Here is a 19,337-nt window from a genome sequence, read left to right on the forward strand (position 1 = left end):
AAAATACTTTCCCACAGAGTCTCGTGTAATCATCCCGTACACGCTGCAGGAAGTTTTAACTGTGCTTTGGACTAAAAGTGTGGATCTTTGCTGGGTCAGCTGACCATGTCCGTTCTTCCTTTGACAGACAGATGCTCAATTTAACCATAAAGATAACCTGGATCTTTATTCTGAGATGTAAACAAAAACAATGTGAGACAATGTAGGAATGTTATGAAGTCCACAGGCAAAAAAAAGCTGTTTTTACACAGTAAAGGTGCAGAAAATCCTTGTAAACCAAAACTATTTCCCCACTGGAAATACTTACAGACCATCTGATGTTCAATCAGGCTGACTGACTTTTATAAACTTCAGCTTCAAACCAAATAAAAGCTCCATTTACCTCACATGTTACCATGGGTTCAGTAGAAATCTGTACTTGTCCTCATTCTCCATTTGTTCCAAACACTCTGAGGTGTGGAGCCTCAGACACTAATAACCCGAAATTAAAATCCACGGGAGAATTTCACAGCCGTACTGAGGAGCACGCATCCGGGCGGAGATAACCTTTAGGTGGTTTTTATTAAACTTGACCTGTGACTCTTTATATGCGGTTTTAATGCTGATCTGAATCCACTGAAATTACATTTATTTAAATAATTATTTATTTTATCCAAACGACTGGGCGAAGACTTCGAGAAGGACTTTGGTGTTACCCAGTCACGCTTTAAGCACCTCAAAGTCAAAGCCTTACATAAAGGGAAGCAGTGCTAATCTAGAGGAAACCTAGAGTTTATTATTAGACTGGCAAGTCCTCTACACCCGACAGAGGGGCTGAAGCAGCAGATGGAAAGGGCCCACAACCCCGTTAAGTGGTAGAAAATGGGCGGATGGAACCAAACTACATCAGCCAAGCAGGAATCTGTATCTATGTTATAAAGCAACACACCTCCCAGCTCTACTTTCTTGCGCTTCTTAAATGCTGAATTTTGTCTTTGGTGCAAACAGTCACAAAATCATATTCAGAAACAAAAGAACTCCTAACAGCTCCAACACGCTAAAGCAAAAATAGAAAAGCGACTGAAGATCGGTGAAAGATTGCAAATAATCACAGACTGATTCATAAACACAGTCTGAGTCAGTCTGCACTGATGTGTGTCTACGCAGCAGGTACTTCACTCAGCTGGTGGCCAACGGGTTGCATTCTGGTTACATTGTTACATAAAAACAAAGGTTGCTTATATTAACGTGCAGTTAAGTTGCCGTCCTGCAGCAACTACGTTGCTATCTGATGAGGGACTTCTGTTCTGTTCTAGATGCCAGACTGAATGTAAAATGCCAATAGCACACTGTCTTGCTGCCTTTTTATTTCCATTTGTCCATTTATTTCCAGAGCTGTTTGTCTCCAAAGGCTGAAAGTTCATTGCCCATGATTGCATTCATCTTTGCCGCGTTGTGATCTCAACTGTTTTCCTTAAAGCGGCGTTTTGTTCACCGTGCTTCGCTTTGCGGCTGAACCTGTCATATGTCAAAGTTACTCTATGCTGTGACAGCTCAGCTCAGACTTGAGGTCAATTTAATTTGGGATCTGCCCGCTTTGCACTGCTGCTAGCTTGAACTTCACTGAGATTTCTCACTCTGTGGTCACCACGCTGCTGGAGGTCACTGCTTGGGCTCTGAGCACCTACAAACTTGCGTGCGACACTATAAGTCGAGCATGAAGGTTTTTCTGGTTGTTTTTAGTCTGAACTGAAGTATTTCCAGATGATTTCCACTGTAATGTGAAAATCACACAGACAGAATCGTGCAACGGGTCAAAGATGGAAGTGTAAGGGCAATAATGAAGTTGGAAGAAGCTGCCAAGTGTCAGTGAAGTTACCACTGGTGTACAGTCCAGCGTGCACTTTATGAAGCCGTGCAGTTGGCTCCCTTCGCTTTTGGCCGCGGATGCCTTCGTCACAGCCAGAGCTGAAGCACTGTAGATCTCCATTATCCTGTCAGGTGTAGCTGCGTGATGGATACAGCTCGAGGCTGACAGAGTCATGAATGGGTGCTGAGGAGTAGAAGACGGGAAGATATGCCCTGTGTGTGAACTACAGGCGCGAGTGTCAGGTGATAAACAGAGATGGAGCTCCTCCTGGAAGCCTATCTGTCAGTGGATCTGTCACGGACGGAGCTTCATTGTTCACCGGGGGGAGGCGAGGAGATTGGAGGCAGCCGCCGCTGAGGAATGGATGCGCGTCAGACATGAAAGAGCGATCGTCCCCGATCCCTTCGTTTTTCTTCTTCTGTTGGTTCCTGTTCCAATCTCATTATCAAGTTTTGCAACAGAGCACAAGTCTGAATGTGACAGCCTCTTTTTCACGTCTGCTCTTCCGCTTGCTTTAATATATTTGTACTGGAACATTCTGCCCTCGAGGTCCGTCGGGTCTTTTCTATAGTTTGGAATATGAATGAGGCAAACTTTAAGAGCGACCCACAGAGCTGTTAAGCAGCACGGCGCGTTAAGTAGCATGTTAGAGTACTCAGATTACACCAATGAGAGCATATGTTGCTGCAGATCAAAAACAGCACATTGTTGTTGAGCCAGCGTGATGACAGAGCAGACGCCGTTGTTTCATATTCATATTCTTGTGTATCAGGGTGATGCTACGTGTCAGCTGCTACTTCAGAAGCACCGTTACTGCTGAAGAGGTGAACTGAATAAAACCAACCTGCTCTGCGATAGAGTCACAGCTAAATCCCCAGTAGTCTACAAATCCTCCAGATAACAACATGATCGAGCTAACTGCAAAAGGAAAAACTCATTTTTCCACGTTGTAGCATTCAGAACTACTTTGTTGCCCGTAATGTTGTTGTTGTGATGTGAGTCACACCACCCGACTCTAATCTTACGCCATACGTTTGCTTTAAATGAAGCGTTTGCTGGAAGAACGCTCTCCAGTGATGGTTGTGTTGACAATTTTGTCCGATACTTGGACAGCAATCCTGGCGGGTGATGAAGAAGGTTTAAACGTCTTTCTCTTTTGTTGGATACATTTTTAAAAAGTGCAAAACTTTGTGAAAAACTCAAACTGTCTGGTGTTTATTGACAAAAAATCCTATTAATAAATTCCCTTGTCGTGCACTGTTCCAGCTTTAGTTTTGTGGAACATGAAACATGTGACATTTGGTCCCTTTTGACCAGGACATGTCCTTCAACGCACATATTAAACAAATATGTAAGACTGCTTTCTTCCATTTGTGCAACATCTCTAAAGTTAGAAATATCCTGTCTCAGAGTGACGCTGAAAAACTAGTTCATGCATTTATTACTTCCAGGCTGGACGACTGTAATTCATTATTATCAGGATGTCCTAAAAACTCCCTGAAAAGCCTTCAGCTAATCCAAAATGCTGCAACAAGAGTCCTGACAGGGACTAGAAAGAGAGAGCAGATTTCTCCTGTTTTGGCTTCCTGTTAAATCCAGAATTCAAAATCCTGCTCCTCACATACAAGGTCTTAAATAATCAGGCCCCATCTTATCTTAATGACCTTGTAGTACCATATCACCCTATTAGAGCACTTCGCTCTCGCTCTGCAGGCCTACTTGTTGTTCCTAGAGTATTTAAAAGTAGAATGGGAGGCAGAGCCTTCAGTTTTCAGGCCCCTCTTCTGTGGAACCAGCTTCCAGTTTGGATTCAGGAGACAGACACTATCTCTACTTTTAAGATTAGGCTTCAAACTTTCCTTTTGCTAAAGCATATAGTTAGGGCTGGACCAGGTGACCCTGAATCCTCCCTTAGTTATGCTGCAATAGATGTAGGCTGCCGGGGGATTCCCATGATGCATTGAGTTTTTCCTTTCCAGTCACCTTTCTCACTCACTATGTGTTAACAGACCTCTCTGCATTGAATCATATCTGTTATTAACCTCTGTCTCTCTTCCACAGCATGTCTTTATCCTGTCTTCCTTCTCTCACCCCAACCAATCACAGCAGATGGCCCCGCCCCTCCCTGAGCCTGGTTCTGCTGGAGGTTTCTTCCTGTTAAAAGGGAGTTTTTCCTTCCCACTGTCACCAAAGTGCTGCTCATAGGGGGTCATATGATTGTTGGGTTTTTCTCTGTATCTACTGTACAATATAAAGCGCCTTGAGGCGACTTTTGTTGTGATTTGGCGCTATATAAACAAAATTTAATTAAATTTTCAAAAAATATTTGATAAATTACTCTTAATTACATTTAATTGACCCAACAAACGTTCAAAAAAAAGGCACACTGCCCAACCAGCAGCAATAAGGCTTCCTGTACGGGAACCACAAACTGAAACACGAGTTCTCACTTCTTGGTGTCAGTCAGGATGATGTTGGCTGTGACAAACATGAGGCAGAAGGCAGCCCACAGCAAAACGAACCACACCCAGAAGCTGTGGCGGAAGGGTGACCGGTGCTTGTTGATGGCATCTCTGCCCATCACAGGCTCCAGGTGGCGCCTGGCGTAAAAGACAAGGAAGGCTGGGACAATGTACTGGATCCCTGTACCGGCATAGGATCCTGTGATTCCCACCAAGGATTCCAGGTTGTGTGTACAGAAGGCCACCACGATGGGGGGCACGAGTGTAATGAGGGGAAATACCACTCGGTCCACCACCCACGGGTAGGTACCTCCGTCTCGGTGGAACAGGGTCTTCCAGTTGTTTCGAAGCGTGACGGCGATGATGGGGAAGTTGGTGCTGATGGTGAAGACGGGGAACAAGCCGAGGAAGTAGCGCAGCACCGGGATGTCCAAGACGTCGCAGTTGTCTGTGAAGTTCAGGGTGTACATGTCGTAGAGCAGCGAGCTATCGAAGCAGAAGATGGCGGTGAACGAGAGGAGCACGTAGAATCCGAGGATGAGGACGTAGTCGAAAAGCACCAGCGAGCCGACGCGCTTCTTGTTAGAGATGGGCGTCACCAGGGACGGCAGCGAGTGTTGGCACATGAAGGAGTAGACGCACACCCCGAACAGGTTGGGGACCCCAGACAAGGAGGCGACAGGTGGGTGTCCCGCGCCGTGGTCTTTACCGATGCGAATTAATGCCAAGATGATCATCATGGTGAAAGCTGGAGGGACAAAAACAAAACAGGAAATAGATTTTAAAAACCCACCGATGGCAGAAAAGTTATAATACTATTGTACATTTGACCATCCTGGTAGAAAGGAGAACTATTCTGCTCAGTTTCAGCTCCACTTAATTTTTCTTGAGTAGCTATGAAAGAAGTTAAAGTTCAAAACAAGCCTGCTTTCTTCCAATTGACTGCACCCCACAAACAGAGGATTTAGATCAGCGGGCCAGTGGGGCGTCAGCACTGTGTGCCTCAAATGACCCCCAAAGACCAATGGGTGATTCCTCGGCAACCTCCAGTCAGTAGGGAAAGATGTGTACTCCTCAACCAGTTGGTGAGTGCTTGTTGAGTTTGCGGACTGAAATCTGTTGCCGAGAGGATCCTCCACCAAAAACCTCCCTGTGATTGCTTTGGCTGCTAACAGATCGCTGAGGTTCCCACAGTTACACGAAAGACCCTGACGAGCAAACACTTGCCAACTAACCACCGAACAGTAGCGCGCCATATGGCATTTTTCAAAAGGCCCAGCTTTTATTTTGACAGTGAACAGTCTCCATTTCCAGTTTGCGTAACACTTTTCACAGTTTTACTGCTTTTACTAAGAAGGCCTGGTTGGCAAATTCAATTAAGTTCAGTTTTATTTATACACACCGCCAAATGACAACAACAGTTGCCTTAAGGCGCTTTATAGTGTAAGGTAAAAACCCTACAATAATACAAAGAAAACAGAGAAAATCCCAACAATCATATGACCCCCTAATGAGCAAGTGCTTTGGCAACAGCAGTAAGGAAAAACTTCCATTTAACAGGAAGAAACCTCCAGCACAGGGGTCCCCATCTCCAGGCCTCAAGGGCCTGCAGTTTTTAGATGTGTCCTTGAACCAACAGCTGATTCAAAGGCTAAATGACCTCCTCAACATGTGTTGAAGTACTCCAGAGGTCTGCTAATGAACTAATCATTTGATTCAGGTGTGTAGACCCAGGGTGAGATCTAAAACCTGCAGGACACCGGCCCTTGAGGCCTGGAGTTGGAGACCCCTGCTCTAGCAGAACAAGGCTCAGGGAGGGATGGCCGCCTGCCTTGACTGATTTGGGTGGGGGTGGATGGGTGTTGGTGGGTGGGTTGGGGGACACACAAATATTTGCAGACAAGTTGGAGTCCTCAATGCAACTTGCGGGTGACTGTAGAAATCTGCAAAGAACTTAAACAATCATAGGGAAGTTTTCAGTAGTACCCATATAACTCTGTGCAACTAAGTAGTAACAGGAAGCACTTGGCAACAGGAAAATACCCGTTTTCCCTTAGTGATCGGTGGTTACTATGGGGTGCTTGACCAGTCTCTATGGTTGTGTGACTGCAGCCTCAGCGTGGTGGCTGACAGTAAAAGGGAAATGTTGACCATTACACTAAATGAATCATTTCTCTGGGTTTAAACACCGAAATGTAAGTCAAATTAATCAAATAAACTATATAGTTCTTGCAGATTATATTTTTTAAAGATGTTTAACTTCAAACTTGTACAAACTATTACAGTAAATGTACTTTTTACACATTTTCAATTAAGTTATTTTAAAGATATCATGATCTGGTCATCTGGCCTTCAGTGTTTCGCAACTGCAGCTCAAAAAAAATCTAATTTAGTTTAATATCAGTAACATCACTCTAACATTAGTTACTAACATCTACAGGGTTAAATCTAATCTTCCAAGTGTTATTAAAGGTATTTAGATTGAATCTTGTGTTTGTGAGTGGAGGACTGCGTTAGTGTGAGGGAGCCTCCTGTACATTATTTATTAACTTTCCAAATAACAAATAAAAGAGATGACAAATAGTAATGAAGGAAGGTTTAAGTCAGCGTTTTTCTGATGGTCTCACTTGATTTTAATGTTCTTATAAAACAGCAAAGTGTACTGAGTGTGTGTGACAATGAGAGCTGGAACAGCCGTGGGTCAGCTCGGGCTCAGATGATGAAACGATCCTTTTTGTTGCTCCTCCCTAATCCAACCGCTTTTGTTCCTTTACATCCTCGACTAATTTTGCCTTTTACTGAAAGAGATAAGTACATCTTTTAATGAAACCCTTGTTTCAGTGCTAATCACTGACAGATTAATGTGGTATTTTGTTGCCTTTGTGCAATCACAATGGAGCCGTCGAGATAAATTAACACCCTCCATCTTCACAATATTCCCGGCTAAACTGGGAACACCAAGCTCCTTTTTGCTCTCTTTCCCTGGTTTTGGATTAAAATCTCTGAATGTTTTTCAGCACGAGCCCTGTTTGATCATCTGGCTAACTGTTTCCAGTTGGATTAAACCTCTGGAGGTCAAAGTTCACCCAGTCTATAACTATTCATTTGGTTTAAATCCAGGCTTTACAGCGTCTGTTTAATTCAACTTTTTTAAATGAGGTATTTGGTGCATATAATCCACTCAACTCCAAATTGGTTATCAGATCATTATTATATAAAAATAAAATGTGAAAATATCAGAAATAATTGTGTCTCCACCTTTTTTGTGCTTTTATTTTGAATTAAACTGGGCTGCCAAACACACCGTACATAAAGTTGAAGGTGAATTTGACTGATTTCTATAGTTATAGAGTGAATTCTTTCAAAAGATCAACGAGGTGAAAACCTGATATGGTGACCACATTGTAGTCCGGTCTCAGTTCTCTCAGAGTTTAACCTCATGTGGATAAAGATGGCAGTGCTGAACTGCCTTCCAGCTGTTTGTTCCAGAAACATCAGGCGTAAAAAACAAACCAGTTTCACGGCCCAGTATAAAACCGTCCTGCGGTTCCCACTGCAGCTCCAATTGATTTCAGGAGGTGCATCGTGTGTCTAAAGGAGACTCCTGAGAGCTGCATGCAGTCCTGTTACAGGCTAACGGTCATGTGGCCCAGCAAGCCATCTCTCCTCACACACGCTCAATCAACCCGTGACACCAGGAGTTAGTCATAGCCCAGGCCAGGAGCCAGCTCCTCAGCTTTCATTATCAGCTGTCCTTTAAACACTCGGTGACATTTAGGAAGTGTCACTTGGACCATTATATGCCTCATATCTGCAGTAAAATAATTCTATACCTTAAACTGTGACATCACTCTAAAAGACCGAGACTCACGCCGTCTTTGATGGGACTAACATCTGCAGACCAGCAGCTAAACTGTAGGGATGCAATATGCCACAAGGCAAGCTTTGTTCATCTACACTGTACAAGAGGCAAAATAACTGCTGACCAAAGAAGAACCAGGAAAAAAGCTCATTTTGCCTTTGTTTTAGTGTTTTAGTGTTTTAGTGTTTCAGTGTGGATGTAGAGCTTTACACAAAGAGCAATCGGATCTCTGAAAAAGAATATTCACTTTTATTCACTTGCAAATCAGCACTAATTTCAGTATAACTTGGTATATATTTTATATCGTGCACAATTTTAAAAAAGGCAACGACACGACACTGCAAGCTCATAAGGTACCGACTCATCTATCAGAAAGCAGCGACACTTTAAAGCGCGCCATCCTTTATCGTCTGCTTTACTCAGAAAGTGAAGATCATGTAACAGAGAAACATGGCGCTCATCAAAAGTGTTTTTACTGAGGTCATAAGTCAAAGGAGAAGTAGGCTAATTTTGTCATAGACCTCGATTCAAACAGACTTCTTTGCAGAACCAGAAAGGTCGCCCCCTAGTGGCCACGTCAAAAGAAAGCAACTCCATTCGACCCAGAAGCTGTGTCCATTGTTTAGCTTCCTCCAAAACTCGGCCATTGTCTCCAGAGGCTAAACTCATGAGATTATAACTGACGGGCCGCCTGATTGAACACTTGCTGAAAATGTAGCCGTGTCAGGAAAACACAACACAGCTACATTTCGCACCCTTGTTTCACGCTTGCCTTGAATTTCACACGTAAGCACAAACTCTGTAAAACCCGTTTCACGACTGTTCAATATTGAATGCATCTTTGGCTTAGGCCCAATGTAATCTGTGGCTCCGGGGAAAGCTCTGCGACTCCCCGCTACAACCTCAACCCTCTTACACAGAGATGTCGAACGAATGGGCAACACACCAGCTTTCAAGGACGATGACACGCAAAAAAGTTCCTTAATTTATCCGTGCTGTTTAGATACTCTTTCTGAATTGCTCTCTCTTCCTACAAAACATCTGCAATGTGTGAAAGAGTCATTGCCAAAACCATCTGTCTGCCCCCTTTGCTCCGCCTGTCTTCTTTCTCCTTCAAACTCATCTTTTTCCGCCTTTCTGTCTGCACGAAGCTATGTGTGAAATAGCTGGCAACTAAACCCGTCTGCCTGCGGTACACCAGGGAGACGAAGGTGCAGGGGAAGAGAAAGAAGGCTTTTCTCCATCTTGACACCAACACTCACAGGCTGCACAGGAAGGAAACTAGCACGGGGCTTTTAATTAAGAGTGCCTCAGGGTGGTTGGGCACGGTTACATTACCTAAAGCACCTTTTTCCAAGTCTGGCCAAGATTAAGATGCTGCAGGAGAGCCTGCAAGGACAACGGGGCTGGTTGCACTGGGAAGCTCCCAGTCAAAACTTATTCAAGCTTAAAGATTAAATGCTTTTAAATTGAAAAGAATCGATTGGAAAACATTTTTTTTGGCTCACAATTAGAAATTTTTTATGCTGATCAGACACAAAGCACTCATTTATCCCACTAAAGTCACAGGAACCAACTCATTATAATTCAAAGTAACTGAAAGTCAATCAGATGGCACAGAGGAGCCGAGCACTAGATTGAAGCCTTTCATAATGTGCTCATTTGTCACCGGCCCTCGCCTGCATGACGCTACACGAGGTGGGCAAATCACGTCCGGCCGTGACAATTTTATCGCGCTCATTGCACCTGTAAGCCATGAATCTCAATGCTGGAGTACTGTACGGCCGTGAAATGAAAGCATATTAGCTTTGATCGCCTTAACTGAGTGTAGACGTTTATTTACATAGTAAATTCAGTAAGGCCTCGTAATTCTCTGGACTGACGTAGGAGACGAGCATAAGGGGCATTCGTTGCTCCTTAAAAGGCATTAATCAGTGACAAATTACAGAGAGCCGGGTAGTGCATGCACACGACTCTGCGTTAATCTAAACTCGTCACGTCTTCTTGTAGCCGTTAATGCTCCTGTCTTCTTCTGTGGTTTTTATTTGCTCACCGGAAACATTTCACACGTAAACCTCAAATGATTTCAGGAGAATTAGACGTAAAAATAATTTTTACCAAGTATGTGAGCGAGTAAAAGCGTAGACAGTATTATTTTATTACTCTATTGCCGTCTTAGCCAATCCTAAGACCTAAAAATGCCAAACCAGTTAACTGACCTGTAAATTAGGTGTCACAAACATCCACACTTGCTAGTATACACAACAGGAAATGCTGTGCGCCCTGCTGAAATGACTCCTTTTGGTTTAGTTGATGGATTGAGTGTGCAAAAGGCACCGGAGCTGTTAATGCTACTATTCGCACGTTGATGCAATCTGACATCTCATGGACTTCATCACAGGAGTCACTAAAGTCTGATCTGACTGTATACTTGCATATCTACCAGTCATCAGCCATCTTTGGCCTGTGGGAGCTTATTTGGGCAGTTATACTGAAATTAAACTTTCACAATCACCTTCATGGACTAGATTTCAGAGCCACGTCTGTGCAGTGCACGTGTGGAAGCGTGAAAACAACACCTATCTTTCAAAGCCCCTGCACAACACACCATCACAGACAGGATGAGCCATTACCCCTGCACCTACCCGTCGAGATATGCTAATTCAACGCGCCTTCACACAGACACACAGAGCCCAACCAATACTCTCCACTGCACTTGACGTGCGACAACAAGAGCCGAGTAAATTGAGCAACCACGCATCCCAATCCCCACGACTAGGCCCGTCCATCTCTTTGAGCCAGTGATTTATATTACCTGGATGGGAACGCCATTGACCTTGTGAGGAATGCTTCAACTTAACGACCCTCCAGAGCAAGCTCGTACGGCTGTGTTGTCTCGAGTAGCAAACACAGCAGACGCGGTTAGAGCCGAGGCTGGCAGACTCTCTCGATGCTCCAAGAAGTCATCGACTGCCTTGAGAGAAAGACTCCCAGCTGCTATCGGAGAAGAGATGGGAATCCTGGACTCAATCAATGAGGAGAAAATGGTAGAAGGTGAGAGGTGATCAATCTCATGTGCAGTGGTGCACAGGACAGCTGAAAGTTGGGAGGCCCTGCTCTTTGAACGGAACAACGTGAGTACTTAAGTGTGAGCAATTCACTGATGACTGCAGGAAGGTCAAGGACTTCTGCGCTGTGCTTTGATGCTTAATAAAGCAGCCGTGCTGAAGAGGAAATGCTGCGTGCTCGAATGTAACGCGAGGTTCTGGTGATGCTGCTTGTTTTCTTGTCACGTTGGCCAATTTAAGCACCCCCCCCTCTGGCAGTTTTAACGCACAGCAATCTTGCCATCCCTAATTAAGAGAGGTACTCCTTGAGCGCTCTTGGATAATCTCTGCAGTAATTAGTAGCTCCGGCTCTTTGCCCAGGTCTCACCAGGGTTTCAGGAATTCTCACTGTGCCGAGCCTCCATCACGTCAAGCCTATCAGGAGCAGAGGTAGCGAGCTGCTGGGGCTGTTGAATTACTCGTATTTGTTGGGTGATAAGTGGCTTCCTCACCTCCTGACGTGCTCTGTGATGTTGGATGGGGCTTTCTGTATACATGGCACAAAGCAGCGCAGCGGTTGGCTGCACCGTTTAGCACCCCATGCTGCAGCTGAGGTTCACAGACACGAGGCAGCCAAACCTCTGTTTCCCTGATTTAAATGCTTTGATAAAGATGCTGAATTTCATTTTGTTTATATAGCAACAACTCGCAACATCAGTCGCCTCAAGGTGCTTTATAGAAAAGGAAACAAACAATATAAAGAAGTGGTTTATTCTTATAAAATAGACTGTCAGGACTTTCCCAGTAAAATGTTTTCCAGAGGAAGAACTACAAATAAATGTTAAACATCACGAGTTTAACATGCAGTCATATGTCATCTTCGAAACAACTCTGGTGCATCAATAAAGCTAAAGCTGATAAAACGGCAATCAGAGGAAGTCCGTCTGCTATCAGTTTGCAACTGAAAGGGGCCAAACTGGTAATGACATGCGAACTGTGATAGCACAGCAATTAGCTGTGACATGCCAGGGAAAATCTGCATAAACAGATATTAACTCACATTAAGAGCCCAGCCAATTGTCAGAGATTTGAAAAAACTAAATCACAGCTCCTGTAGGACAGCAATCAACCACAAAATGAAAAAGGTGCTCAGATTATTAATAAACAGAACAAAACCAGCTGCGCCGAGTCTCCTGCTGCAAAAAGACATCGCAGAGTGAGAAAAATTCAGCAAAGTTTTATCTCCTAGCTCATCACAAACTCAATGTTTGGGAAAAATCCATGGTGGATTTTATACTGAGGTTTAGCTGCTACGTTGGATATGAAGCACTTAATACAGTGTGACTAATGAAGCCCATCTTACCAAACAGGAATTTGAGCATCAGGGGAAGAGCACAGTCAAACTCTGTCATCAGATTCATGGAAGGATCTCTCCTCTGGATAATGTTAGCTAATGCAAGTATCCATGTTAATTAGGGATGCAACGATACCAATTTTTTCAAACCGATACGATACCGATACTTGGATCTGAGTACTTGCCGATACAGAGTACAAAAACCGATACTTCTACCACACACACACACACACACAAATGCAATTAATTGGAAGACAGGTTTTATTTTATTCTCTGCCGATAAAAAATAAAATCTTAATAAAAATGACCACAAAAAAATTTCAAGTGAAAAAGAAGCACTTCTGTTAAATTATTGCAGAGTCGCCAGTCTCACTCGCCTAACCCTGTGCCTGTTTAGCACGGGATGTCCCCCTAGTGGCCAATCTAAAAAACTACAACAGAAATGACCAGCCACCCTCTGATTAATGAAATAAGTTAGTATCGGTTAACTTTTACGAGTATGAGTACACACACATTTTACAGTATCGGCCCCGATACCCGATACCAGTATCGGTGCATCCCTAATGTTAATATATAAAAAAACCTGTCTTGAATAGACGAGGTCTGTTAATTGACCCTCAATGCTGGTCTATAAACTCCACGAAGCATTTTCATGTTATTTTACCAGCTAATGTTACAAACTCACCATCACCAGATTCCTGCAGTGTAGCTAGGTTACAGCTACCTGCTTGCTAACATTGTACGTCAAGCTATTAGCTGCTTTGTCATGTCCAACCCAACTTTCTGTAAGTATACAGTATATATACTGGTTTCCCAGTTGTTGGACAGTGTCAGCCGTTTACATTTTAATCAATGTTTTTAAAAAAGCCTATAAAACATAATTCTAATATTACGCCTAATTAAGGTCAAATGTCAAATAAACGACCACAATGCTAAGTGGATTAAGCATTAACGATTTTTTTAACAAATGGCTGAAGCTGCAGCATTTTAATCACTTTAATCAAATCTTTCTGTGTAATGACACCGAGGTAAACAAAGACCTGAGGTCAGTGTCTCTAATTAAAAGCTTAGCTGGTGGATACAGTTGTGTTGGATCGTGATTCCTGAACCACCTCAAAAACATCTCTGCAGAAAATCAAAGTGGCCATCACACAAAGGAACATCAATGCTAAGCAGCGAAGCCAGGCAGGCAGAAAAAACACTGAAAGTGGTCGTGATCATGTAAATGTTTAGAAAAGGTTCTTTGCTCCTGACAACACAAATGTCACTGAAAGCCAGAACAGGACTGATGCTCTTCAGCTGGTCTTGAAATGTAATTTTTCAGGACTGAACTGTGATTCTGGCTGCTGCTCACTTCATTAAGACTGGCTCATAATTCACCACTCGCTCTGAATGAGCAGAACCTTTCCAGTCAACAAGCCACCAGAGTCCCCCTGACCTTCAAAAACAATATCTCAATCCCTTGGCCATTTAAAATGGCAGTGGGCAGCTGTGAGAATCCCTGCGGGGAATTTCTTAGCTCTTTACATTATGTTGTTGTAAACTAAGAACATTAGATGGATGGAGAGACCTGCGGATCGCTGAAACTACCAGCATTTGACTTACAGCAAAAGCTATTTATGAAAGATGAACTCAGGACAAAATCTTAAAGATTTAAAGTGTTTTAACCCTTTAAGACCTACCATAGAACCAAGTCCGCCAGAGCTTATATTATATTTTTACATGCTGTGGAGCCATTTTTGGGAGCATTTCAAGTTGATATACATCAATACAACCATTACAGCCTAAATTTTAATAATATGTCTGCATTAAGTGCATAGTAATTACATAAATTGCAAAAAAGTGCAATAAACTACAAAAACATTGAAAATCGTTTTTGTTTTTTTAACATATATTTCTAGTTAGAGAAATTTAAGAGGTTTATCCCTCAAAACTGTAAATACAAAAAAGTTGCACAAAATAGTTTCCCACCACAGGAAATTTATTTTAAGTGTCTTCATAGTTTTATTTTTGAAATACACCAATTTTTAGATACTGCAGGAAAAACGAAAATAAATATTATAATGCAAATTTGCAAAAAAGCAGCATATGCATCAAAATAAACTATTTCCAGCAGTGCAATATGAGTCCTAAGCATCCCAGAAACGACACAGAAAGTCATAAAGTCAAAGATAACTTTTAAAAACACCAGTATAGGCTCATGAGGCCCTGATGGTAAAAAACTACATTTCTGCGAAAAATGACGTCACTTCCGGTTTCGGGCAGGTCATGGCGGACATGCGGTAGTTCGCGCTGACGTCTATTCCAACGTATGAAGTGTTACAAACAGCTGATCGGATCGGCAAAGCGTGTTTCTGGAATATTATGTTTTTGTTGCTGCAAGTGCTTTTTATACAGTTTTTGCAAAGCTATATGTGGAAGGAAACTGTGACCGAGGACAAGCTGATGGCATAAGATGTAAGTACAACTCCTCCGGTTTCATATGCAAAAAAAATTATTGCGCTAGCTCACGTGGTTGCAGAGCTACCGGGATTTAAAAATAGTTACGCAAAATGGAGCGTGCCGCTCCGACCGGCTTTAAAGGGTTAAATAAATTACACTGAAATCAAAAAGTACTATTTTTTTGGACAAACTAAAGTCACTCCATCGCAGCCATATCCTGCTGCCAGCCAGTCAAGCTAGAGTTTAAGTGTTTTCAATTTTCCCAATAATGGGAGATGGGAGTTTCGTGATCGAGGACTGTTTCAGCCACAAACATCGAGTACAAATCTTTAAAAGCTTTCCTGTTAAGTAAGTCTGATGGCTGTTTTTAGGAGCCCTGAGATCCATATGGCACCGACCTACTGATAAACAGACAGCAGCCCCTCTACACATCTATCCACACGTCTCAGGAGAGATGGCTGGCAGTAATTAATACTTATTTACTGAGGGGACAGGCTGTTAACTTTTTCTCTTTGTCTCATATGACTCAATAACAATTAGAGAAGCTGTGTACTCCTGTAAGTGTTTGGAAAGTGTCCTTCTGGAGCACCGGTAATGATCCACTCTGCTGACAGGAAGAGGCTGGCTGCAACAGGTTACAGCAATGTCTGCCTTTACCTTATATTTATTAAGATTAATGTGGAAAAAAACAACTAAATAAGGTGAAGACACACTAACTACATCTAACTGCAGCTACATCGTGTATACATACACTGAATATTCATATACGAGCTGTGCACTGTGGTTCCTTCTCTGCCTCCTTGTCCTTCACCAACATGTGAGGTGCTTCTGCTGTGAGACACGTTATCGCAGAGATGCAGATGGCCCTGATGGCGTCCTTTATTAGTGACTATAAAGCATTAATTTAGATTTATATGGCGCCGCTGCAAACAAGGTGACTAAATGACTGCAGCTAGGAATTCTGGGTTGTATAAAAGGTGTCGCGCTGACCCGGGCTAATGGCGACTCTGCTGAATATCCCAGCGTGTCACCGACAGCCGAGCAGCGGGCAGGTACACCATCACTCATGTTTGGTGTAAAAACCGTGGCTCTCTGGACAACGAGGTGACTGCAGTTGAGTGGCAACAACTGTGACAAGGCCGGAGCCGAGGGCGGCGGGCGGGGCACCGACGCACCGGCCAGCTGCTACCCCTGACATCAAATGCACCCCGTCCTCGCTCAGGGCAGCGCATGTGACTGCAGGTGCGTCCGGGGATCGGTGAGTAATGGTCAGGAGGGTAGGCAGGGTCTCCTGTCTCATGTGGTCAGTGTCAGCGGATACCGAGACCCAGGGACACAATATGAAAAACAACTACACAACAGACATTTTCCAGATGGTAGAATTACAAAATATGGGGCTACGAGTACGAGCGCACCAGCTCGCAAACAAGCTTCTTATCCTTCATTTGTTCATATTTGTTCATATTCTGCATGCAGCCTATTTGCTCCAGCACATTCACTTCTCTTTGGTTGTTTGTCTGAACATCACACTCAACAGCATTCACAAAAAGAGACTCAATTCTAGTGGGACAATACACTGACTCGTCCTCAAGACGCAGCAAACAACTGTAAATCAGACTCTCTTTGTACACTGGGAAGGCTGCTTGCTGCTCTGCACCAAAAACAAAGATGCACAACTGGACAGAGCAAAGAAAAGGATCCAAGCCGATAATGAGGATTGATGGTGTGATGGACAAAGTAGGCCACGACGAGCACCAAGACATCTGTGCACAGGTCAGTACTTGGACTCGTGGTGTTACAGAAGGTTATTAAGTCCTCATTTTAAAGTGTAACAAAGTGGAAACTGCTGGATGTAAAACAGGACGTGAAAGAGTCGACACGAAACACAAAAATGTCGTCGCTCGTAAAGAGGTCGACTTGCTTCTGGATTGTTGTGGAGCGCTTTTATGTCTGAGAACAGTACTGACCTTTACAGACACTGACTGAATGTGTGCTGTTTGTGTAGTTGACTAAATGTATGTGACTGACAGAGCTGTGTGGTGTGAATGTCACTACAGGAGAAGTCTTAATTGATCATAGAAGATCATTTCCAGACAAAAGGAAAGACTGGAAATTCTGATATGCTTCACTAGTTAAATGTGCTGCAGGACTGTATATGTCCAGCTGATAACCGTCCTCTCCCCCCGGTGTATCCGTCTGTTTATACATGTTGGTAGCTTTGAAGGGTTTTTAACTTTCAGCAGGTCGTATCAGTATTTATCCTATACTGGTAATATGGGCAGCTGAGAGGCCCGTGCAGTTATATTTAACTACTAATTTTAGCATTATTTCACATTTTTATCCCTCTAAGAGCCGGTCAATGACATGATCACGTTACTTGTGAATAATTCATTCACTCTAATGTTCAGTAATCAGCTAGCCTGATCTATTTCAGCTGCTTCAGCCCAGCAAGGTGATGCAGAAATTCATCCACAGGACGAGAGACTCACTGGAGACGCAGCCGATTTTGATGCTCACGTTCAGAGAGAATTATTTAATAGTTAGTTTAATAAGCACGTCTACTTCTCTTCTCTGCCAAAACTCGACCTAAAGTACAGCAGACCCAGAACAAAATAAGTACGACAAGTTTATCTTTTATCAACAACTTCAAAGTAATTTCGATGGTTTAAGCCCCGCCCTACAAGAAAAACAGGCTGGTTTTTCTTTTTTAACGATCTGTTGTTCTGGTATCTTCTCTTGTCCACTGGAGCTGTTTTAAATCATTATCCCGTGTTGTTTGCAGCCCTGCAAAAGTGACACGACCAATCAATTGCAGAGCCAGGGGACGCTGAGACGAGGAAGAGGGAAGGATGCAGCTAAAACCGGCGTGTTATTTAGTCAGACGATGGACAGAGCGCGAACGCTGTTGTGTCTGCGTGCGTTTACGTGAGCGAGCGTGCGGTCGTACGGGGGCGGCGGGACTGCCATGATTCAGTGGTGTTGTGATTTTACCGGTGGACCCAGGACGGGCGGTTTATTTTCATCCGTCGCCGTGTGAGTGACGGTCCAATCAAGCTTGGGACGGGCTGTCAAGCCTGTCAGGCTGAGGAATGAGAGGAGATGGGAATCAAAGACACGGAGCAGGACCGAACCATGATGGACGGACCTTAAACGCAGCAGCCACACAGGCAGGTGAAGACAGGAGGGAGGGTGAAAGAAACTCTGAGGGAGACGCTGATAAAATGGAAATATGCGCGTGTGGAAAAAGAGGCTGCAGAAATAGAGAGGTCAAAGAAAGCGAGGGGAGAAAATAGTGAAAAGAAAAACAGCACGTTATGAGGGAATATTGCAGGAATGTTTTCTTACCAATCCATCGCATGAGTGAGGTGAGAATCTGGAGATACTTTGTCTTCTGGGCGTTGAAGAAGGTGAACGGGCCCAACAAAACAGTGAACACGCTCTGTGGGAACAGCAAATGGGAAAGCACATTTAGCTAGCTGAAGAAGGTACATTAATTACTTAAGAAGTGCTTTACATTTCTTAATTAGGTCAGAAATCAATCACAGTCATGTAAAAGCTCCCATATGGAAAAGATATATATAAATCTTATAAAGTTTGTATCTGTCTTGTGTGAAACTTGTATGAAAAGCATACAAGAGTGAAAACACATAAGATCCCTTGAAAAATTATATAATGAAACTTGTATGTTTTGGATACTTGCTAAAAAATATATGAAAGTAATGAGAAAGTGGCCACTTTCATGAGTAAATCATATATGTTTTTACTATTTCTTTTCCATATGGGCTGTTAAACCATAAGAGATGAAAAATACGGAGAAAGTAGACAGAAGCACTTTTTATTAACCTCCAAAATTGGAAAAATAGCCACAGAAAAACCACCAATGCAAACTAAAACGGCCCATTACAGTAAAATCACTCAAGAAAAATAAATATGTCAGAGGAAAAAAGGTCAATAAAATATAAAAATGACTCAGAAAAGTAACAAAAGCTCAATAAACTAGAAAAAATATATCAATTATCAATAATAATAATTGTTCTAATGAATATGTCCAATATATTGTGCAGAGTAACGCAAACAGTGCAGGATCCTGAAACTAAACCAAGAGATTAACAGTAAAGAAACGTTTCCTGTGTTACATGAATAATAACCTGTCAGTTAATCTGTTAAAAGAAAGAAAATCACTTCTGCTCGTCTGTATTACTGGATCGGACTGTGAAGCCACTGTAAAGTATCTCTTGTGTTCTTACACTGGGCCACAGTTCACCTTCTGTCTGATACAGGTCGTTTTAGCTCCTCCCCCTTTAATCAACAATATTCTGAT

The 19,337-nt window shown here is 43.0% G+C and overlaps 1 protein-coding gene across 1 annotated transcript in view; it reads right to left on the bottom strand.

Moving 5' to 3' along the window:
• Nucleotides 1–3,842: 3,842 nt before the first annotated feature.
• slc38a12 (solute carrier family 38 member 12) overlaps nt 3,843–19,337 on the bottom strand; it is an 83,739-nt gene continuing 68,244 nt past the window's right edge. The window contains exons 9-10 of the mRNA XM_035912610.2: nt 18,362–18,455; nt 3,843–5,059 (exon numbers count right to left, since the gene is read on the bottom strand). Coding sequence (XP_035768503.1) covers nt 4,296–5,059; nt 18,362–18,455 — 858 coding nt within the window. The 3' untranslated portion in view covers nt 3,843–4,295. The remainder of the gene's footprint in view (nt 5,060–18,361; nt 18,456–19,337) is intronic.

Source organism: Neolamprologus brichardi, chromosome 4 (assembly GCF_056152115.1).
Source record: "Neolamprologus brichardi isolate AB-2024 chromosome 4, ASM5615211v1, whole genome shotgun sequence".
In the NCBI taxonomy this organism is placed as follows: domain Eukaryota; kingdom Metazoa; phylum Chordata; class Actinopteri; order Cichliformes; family Cichlidae; genus Neolamprologus; species Neolamprologus brichardi.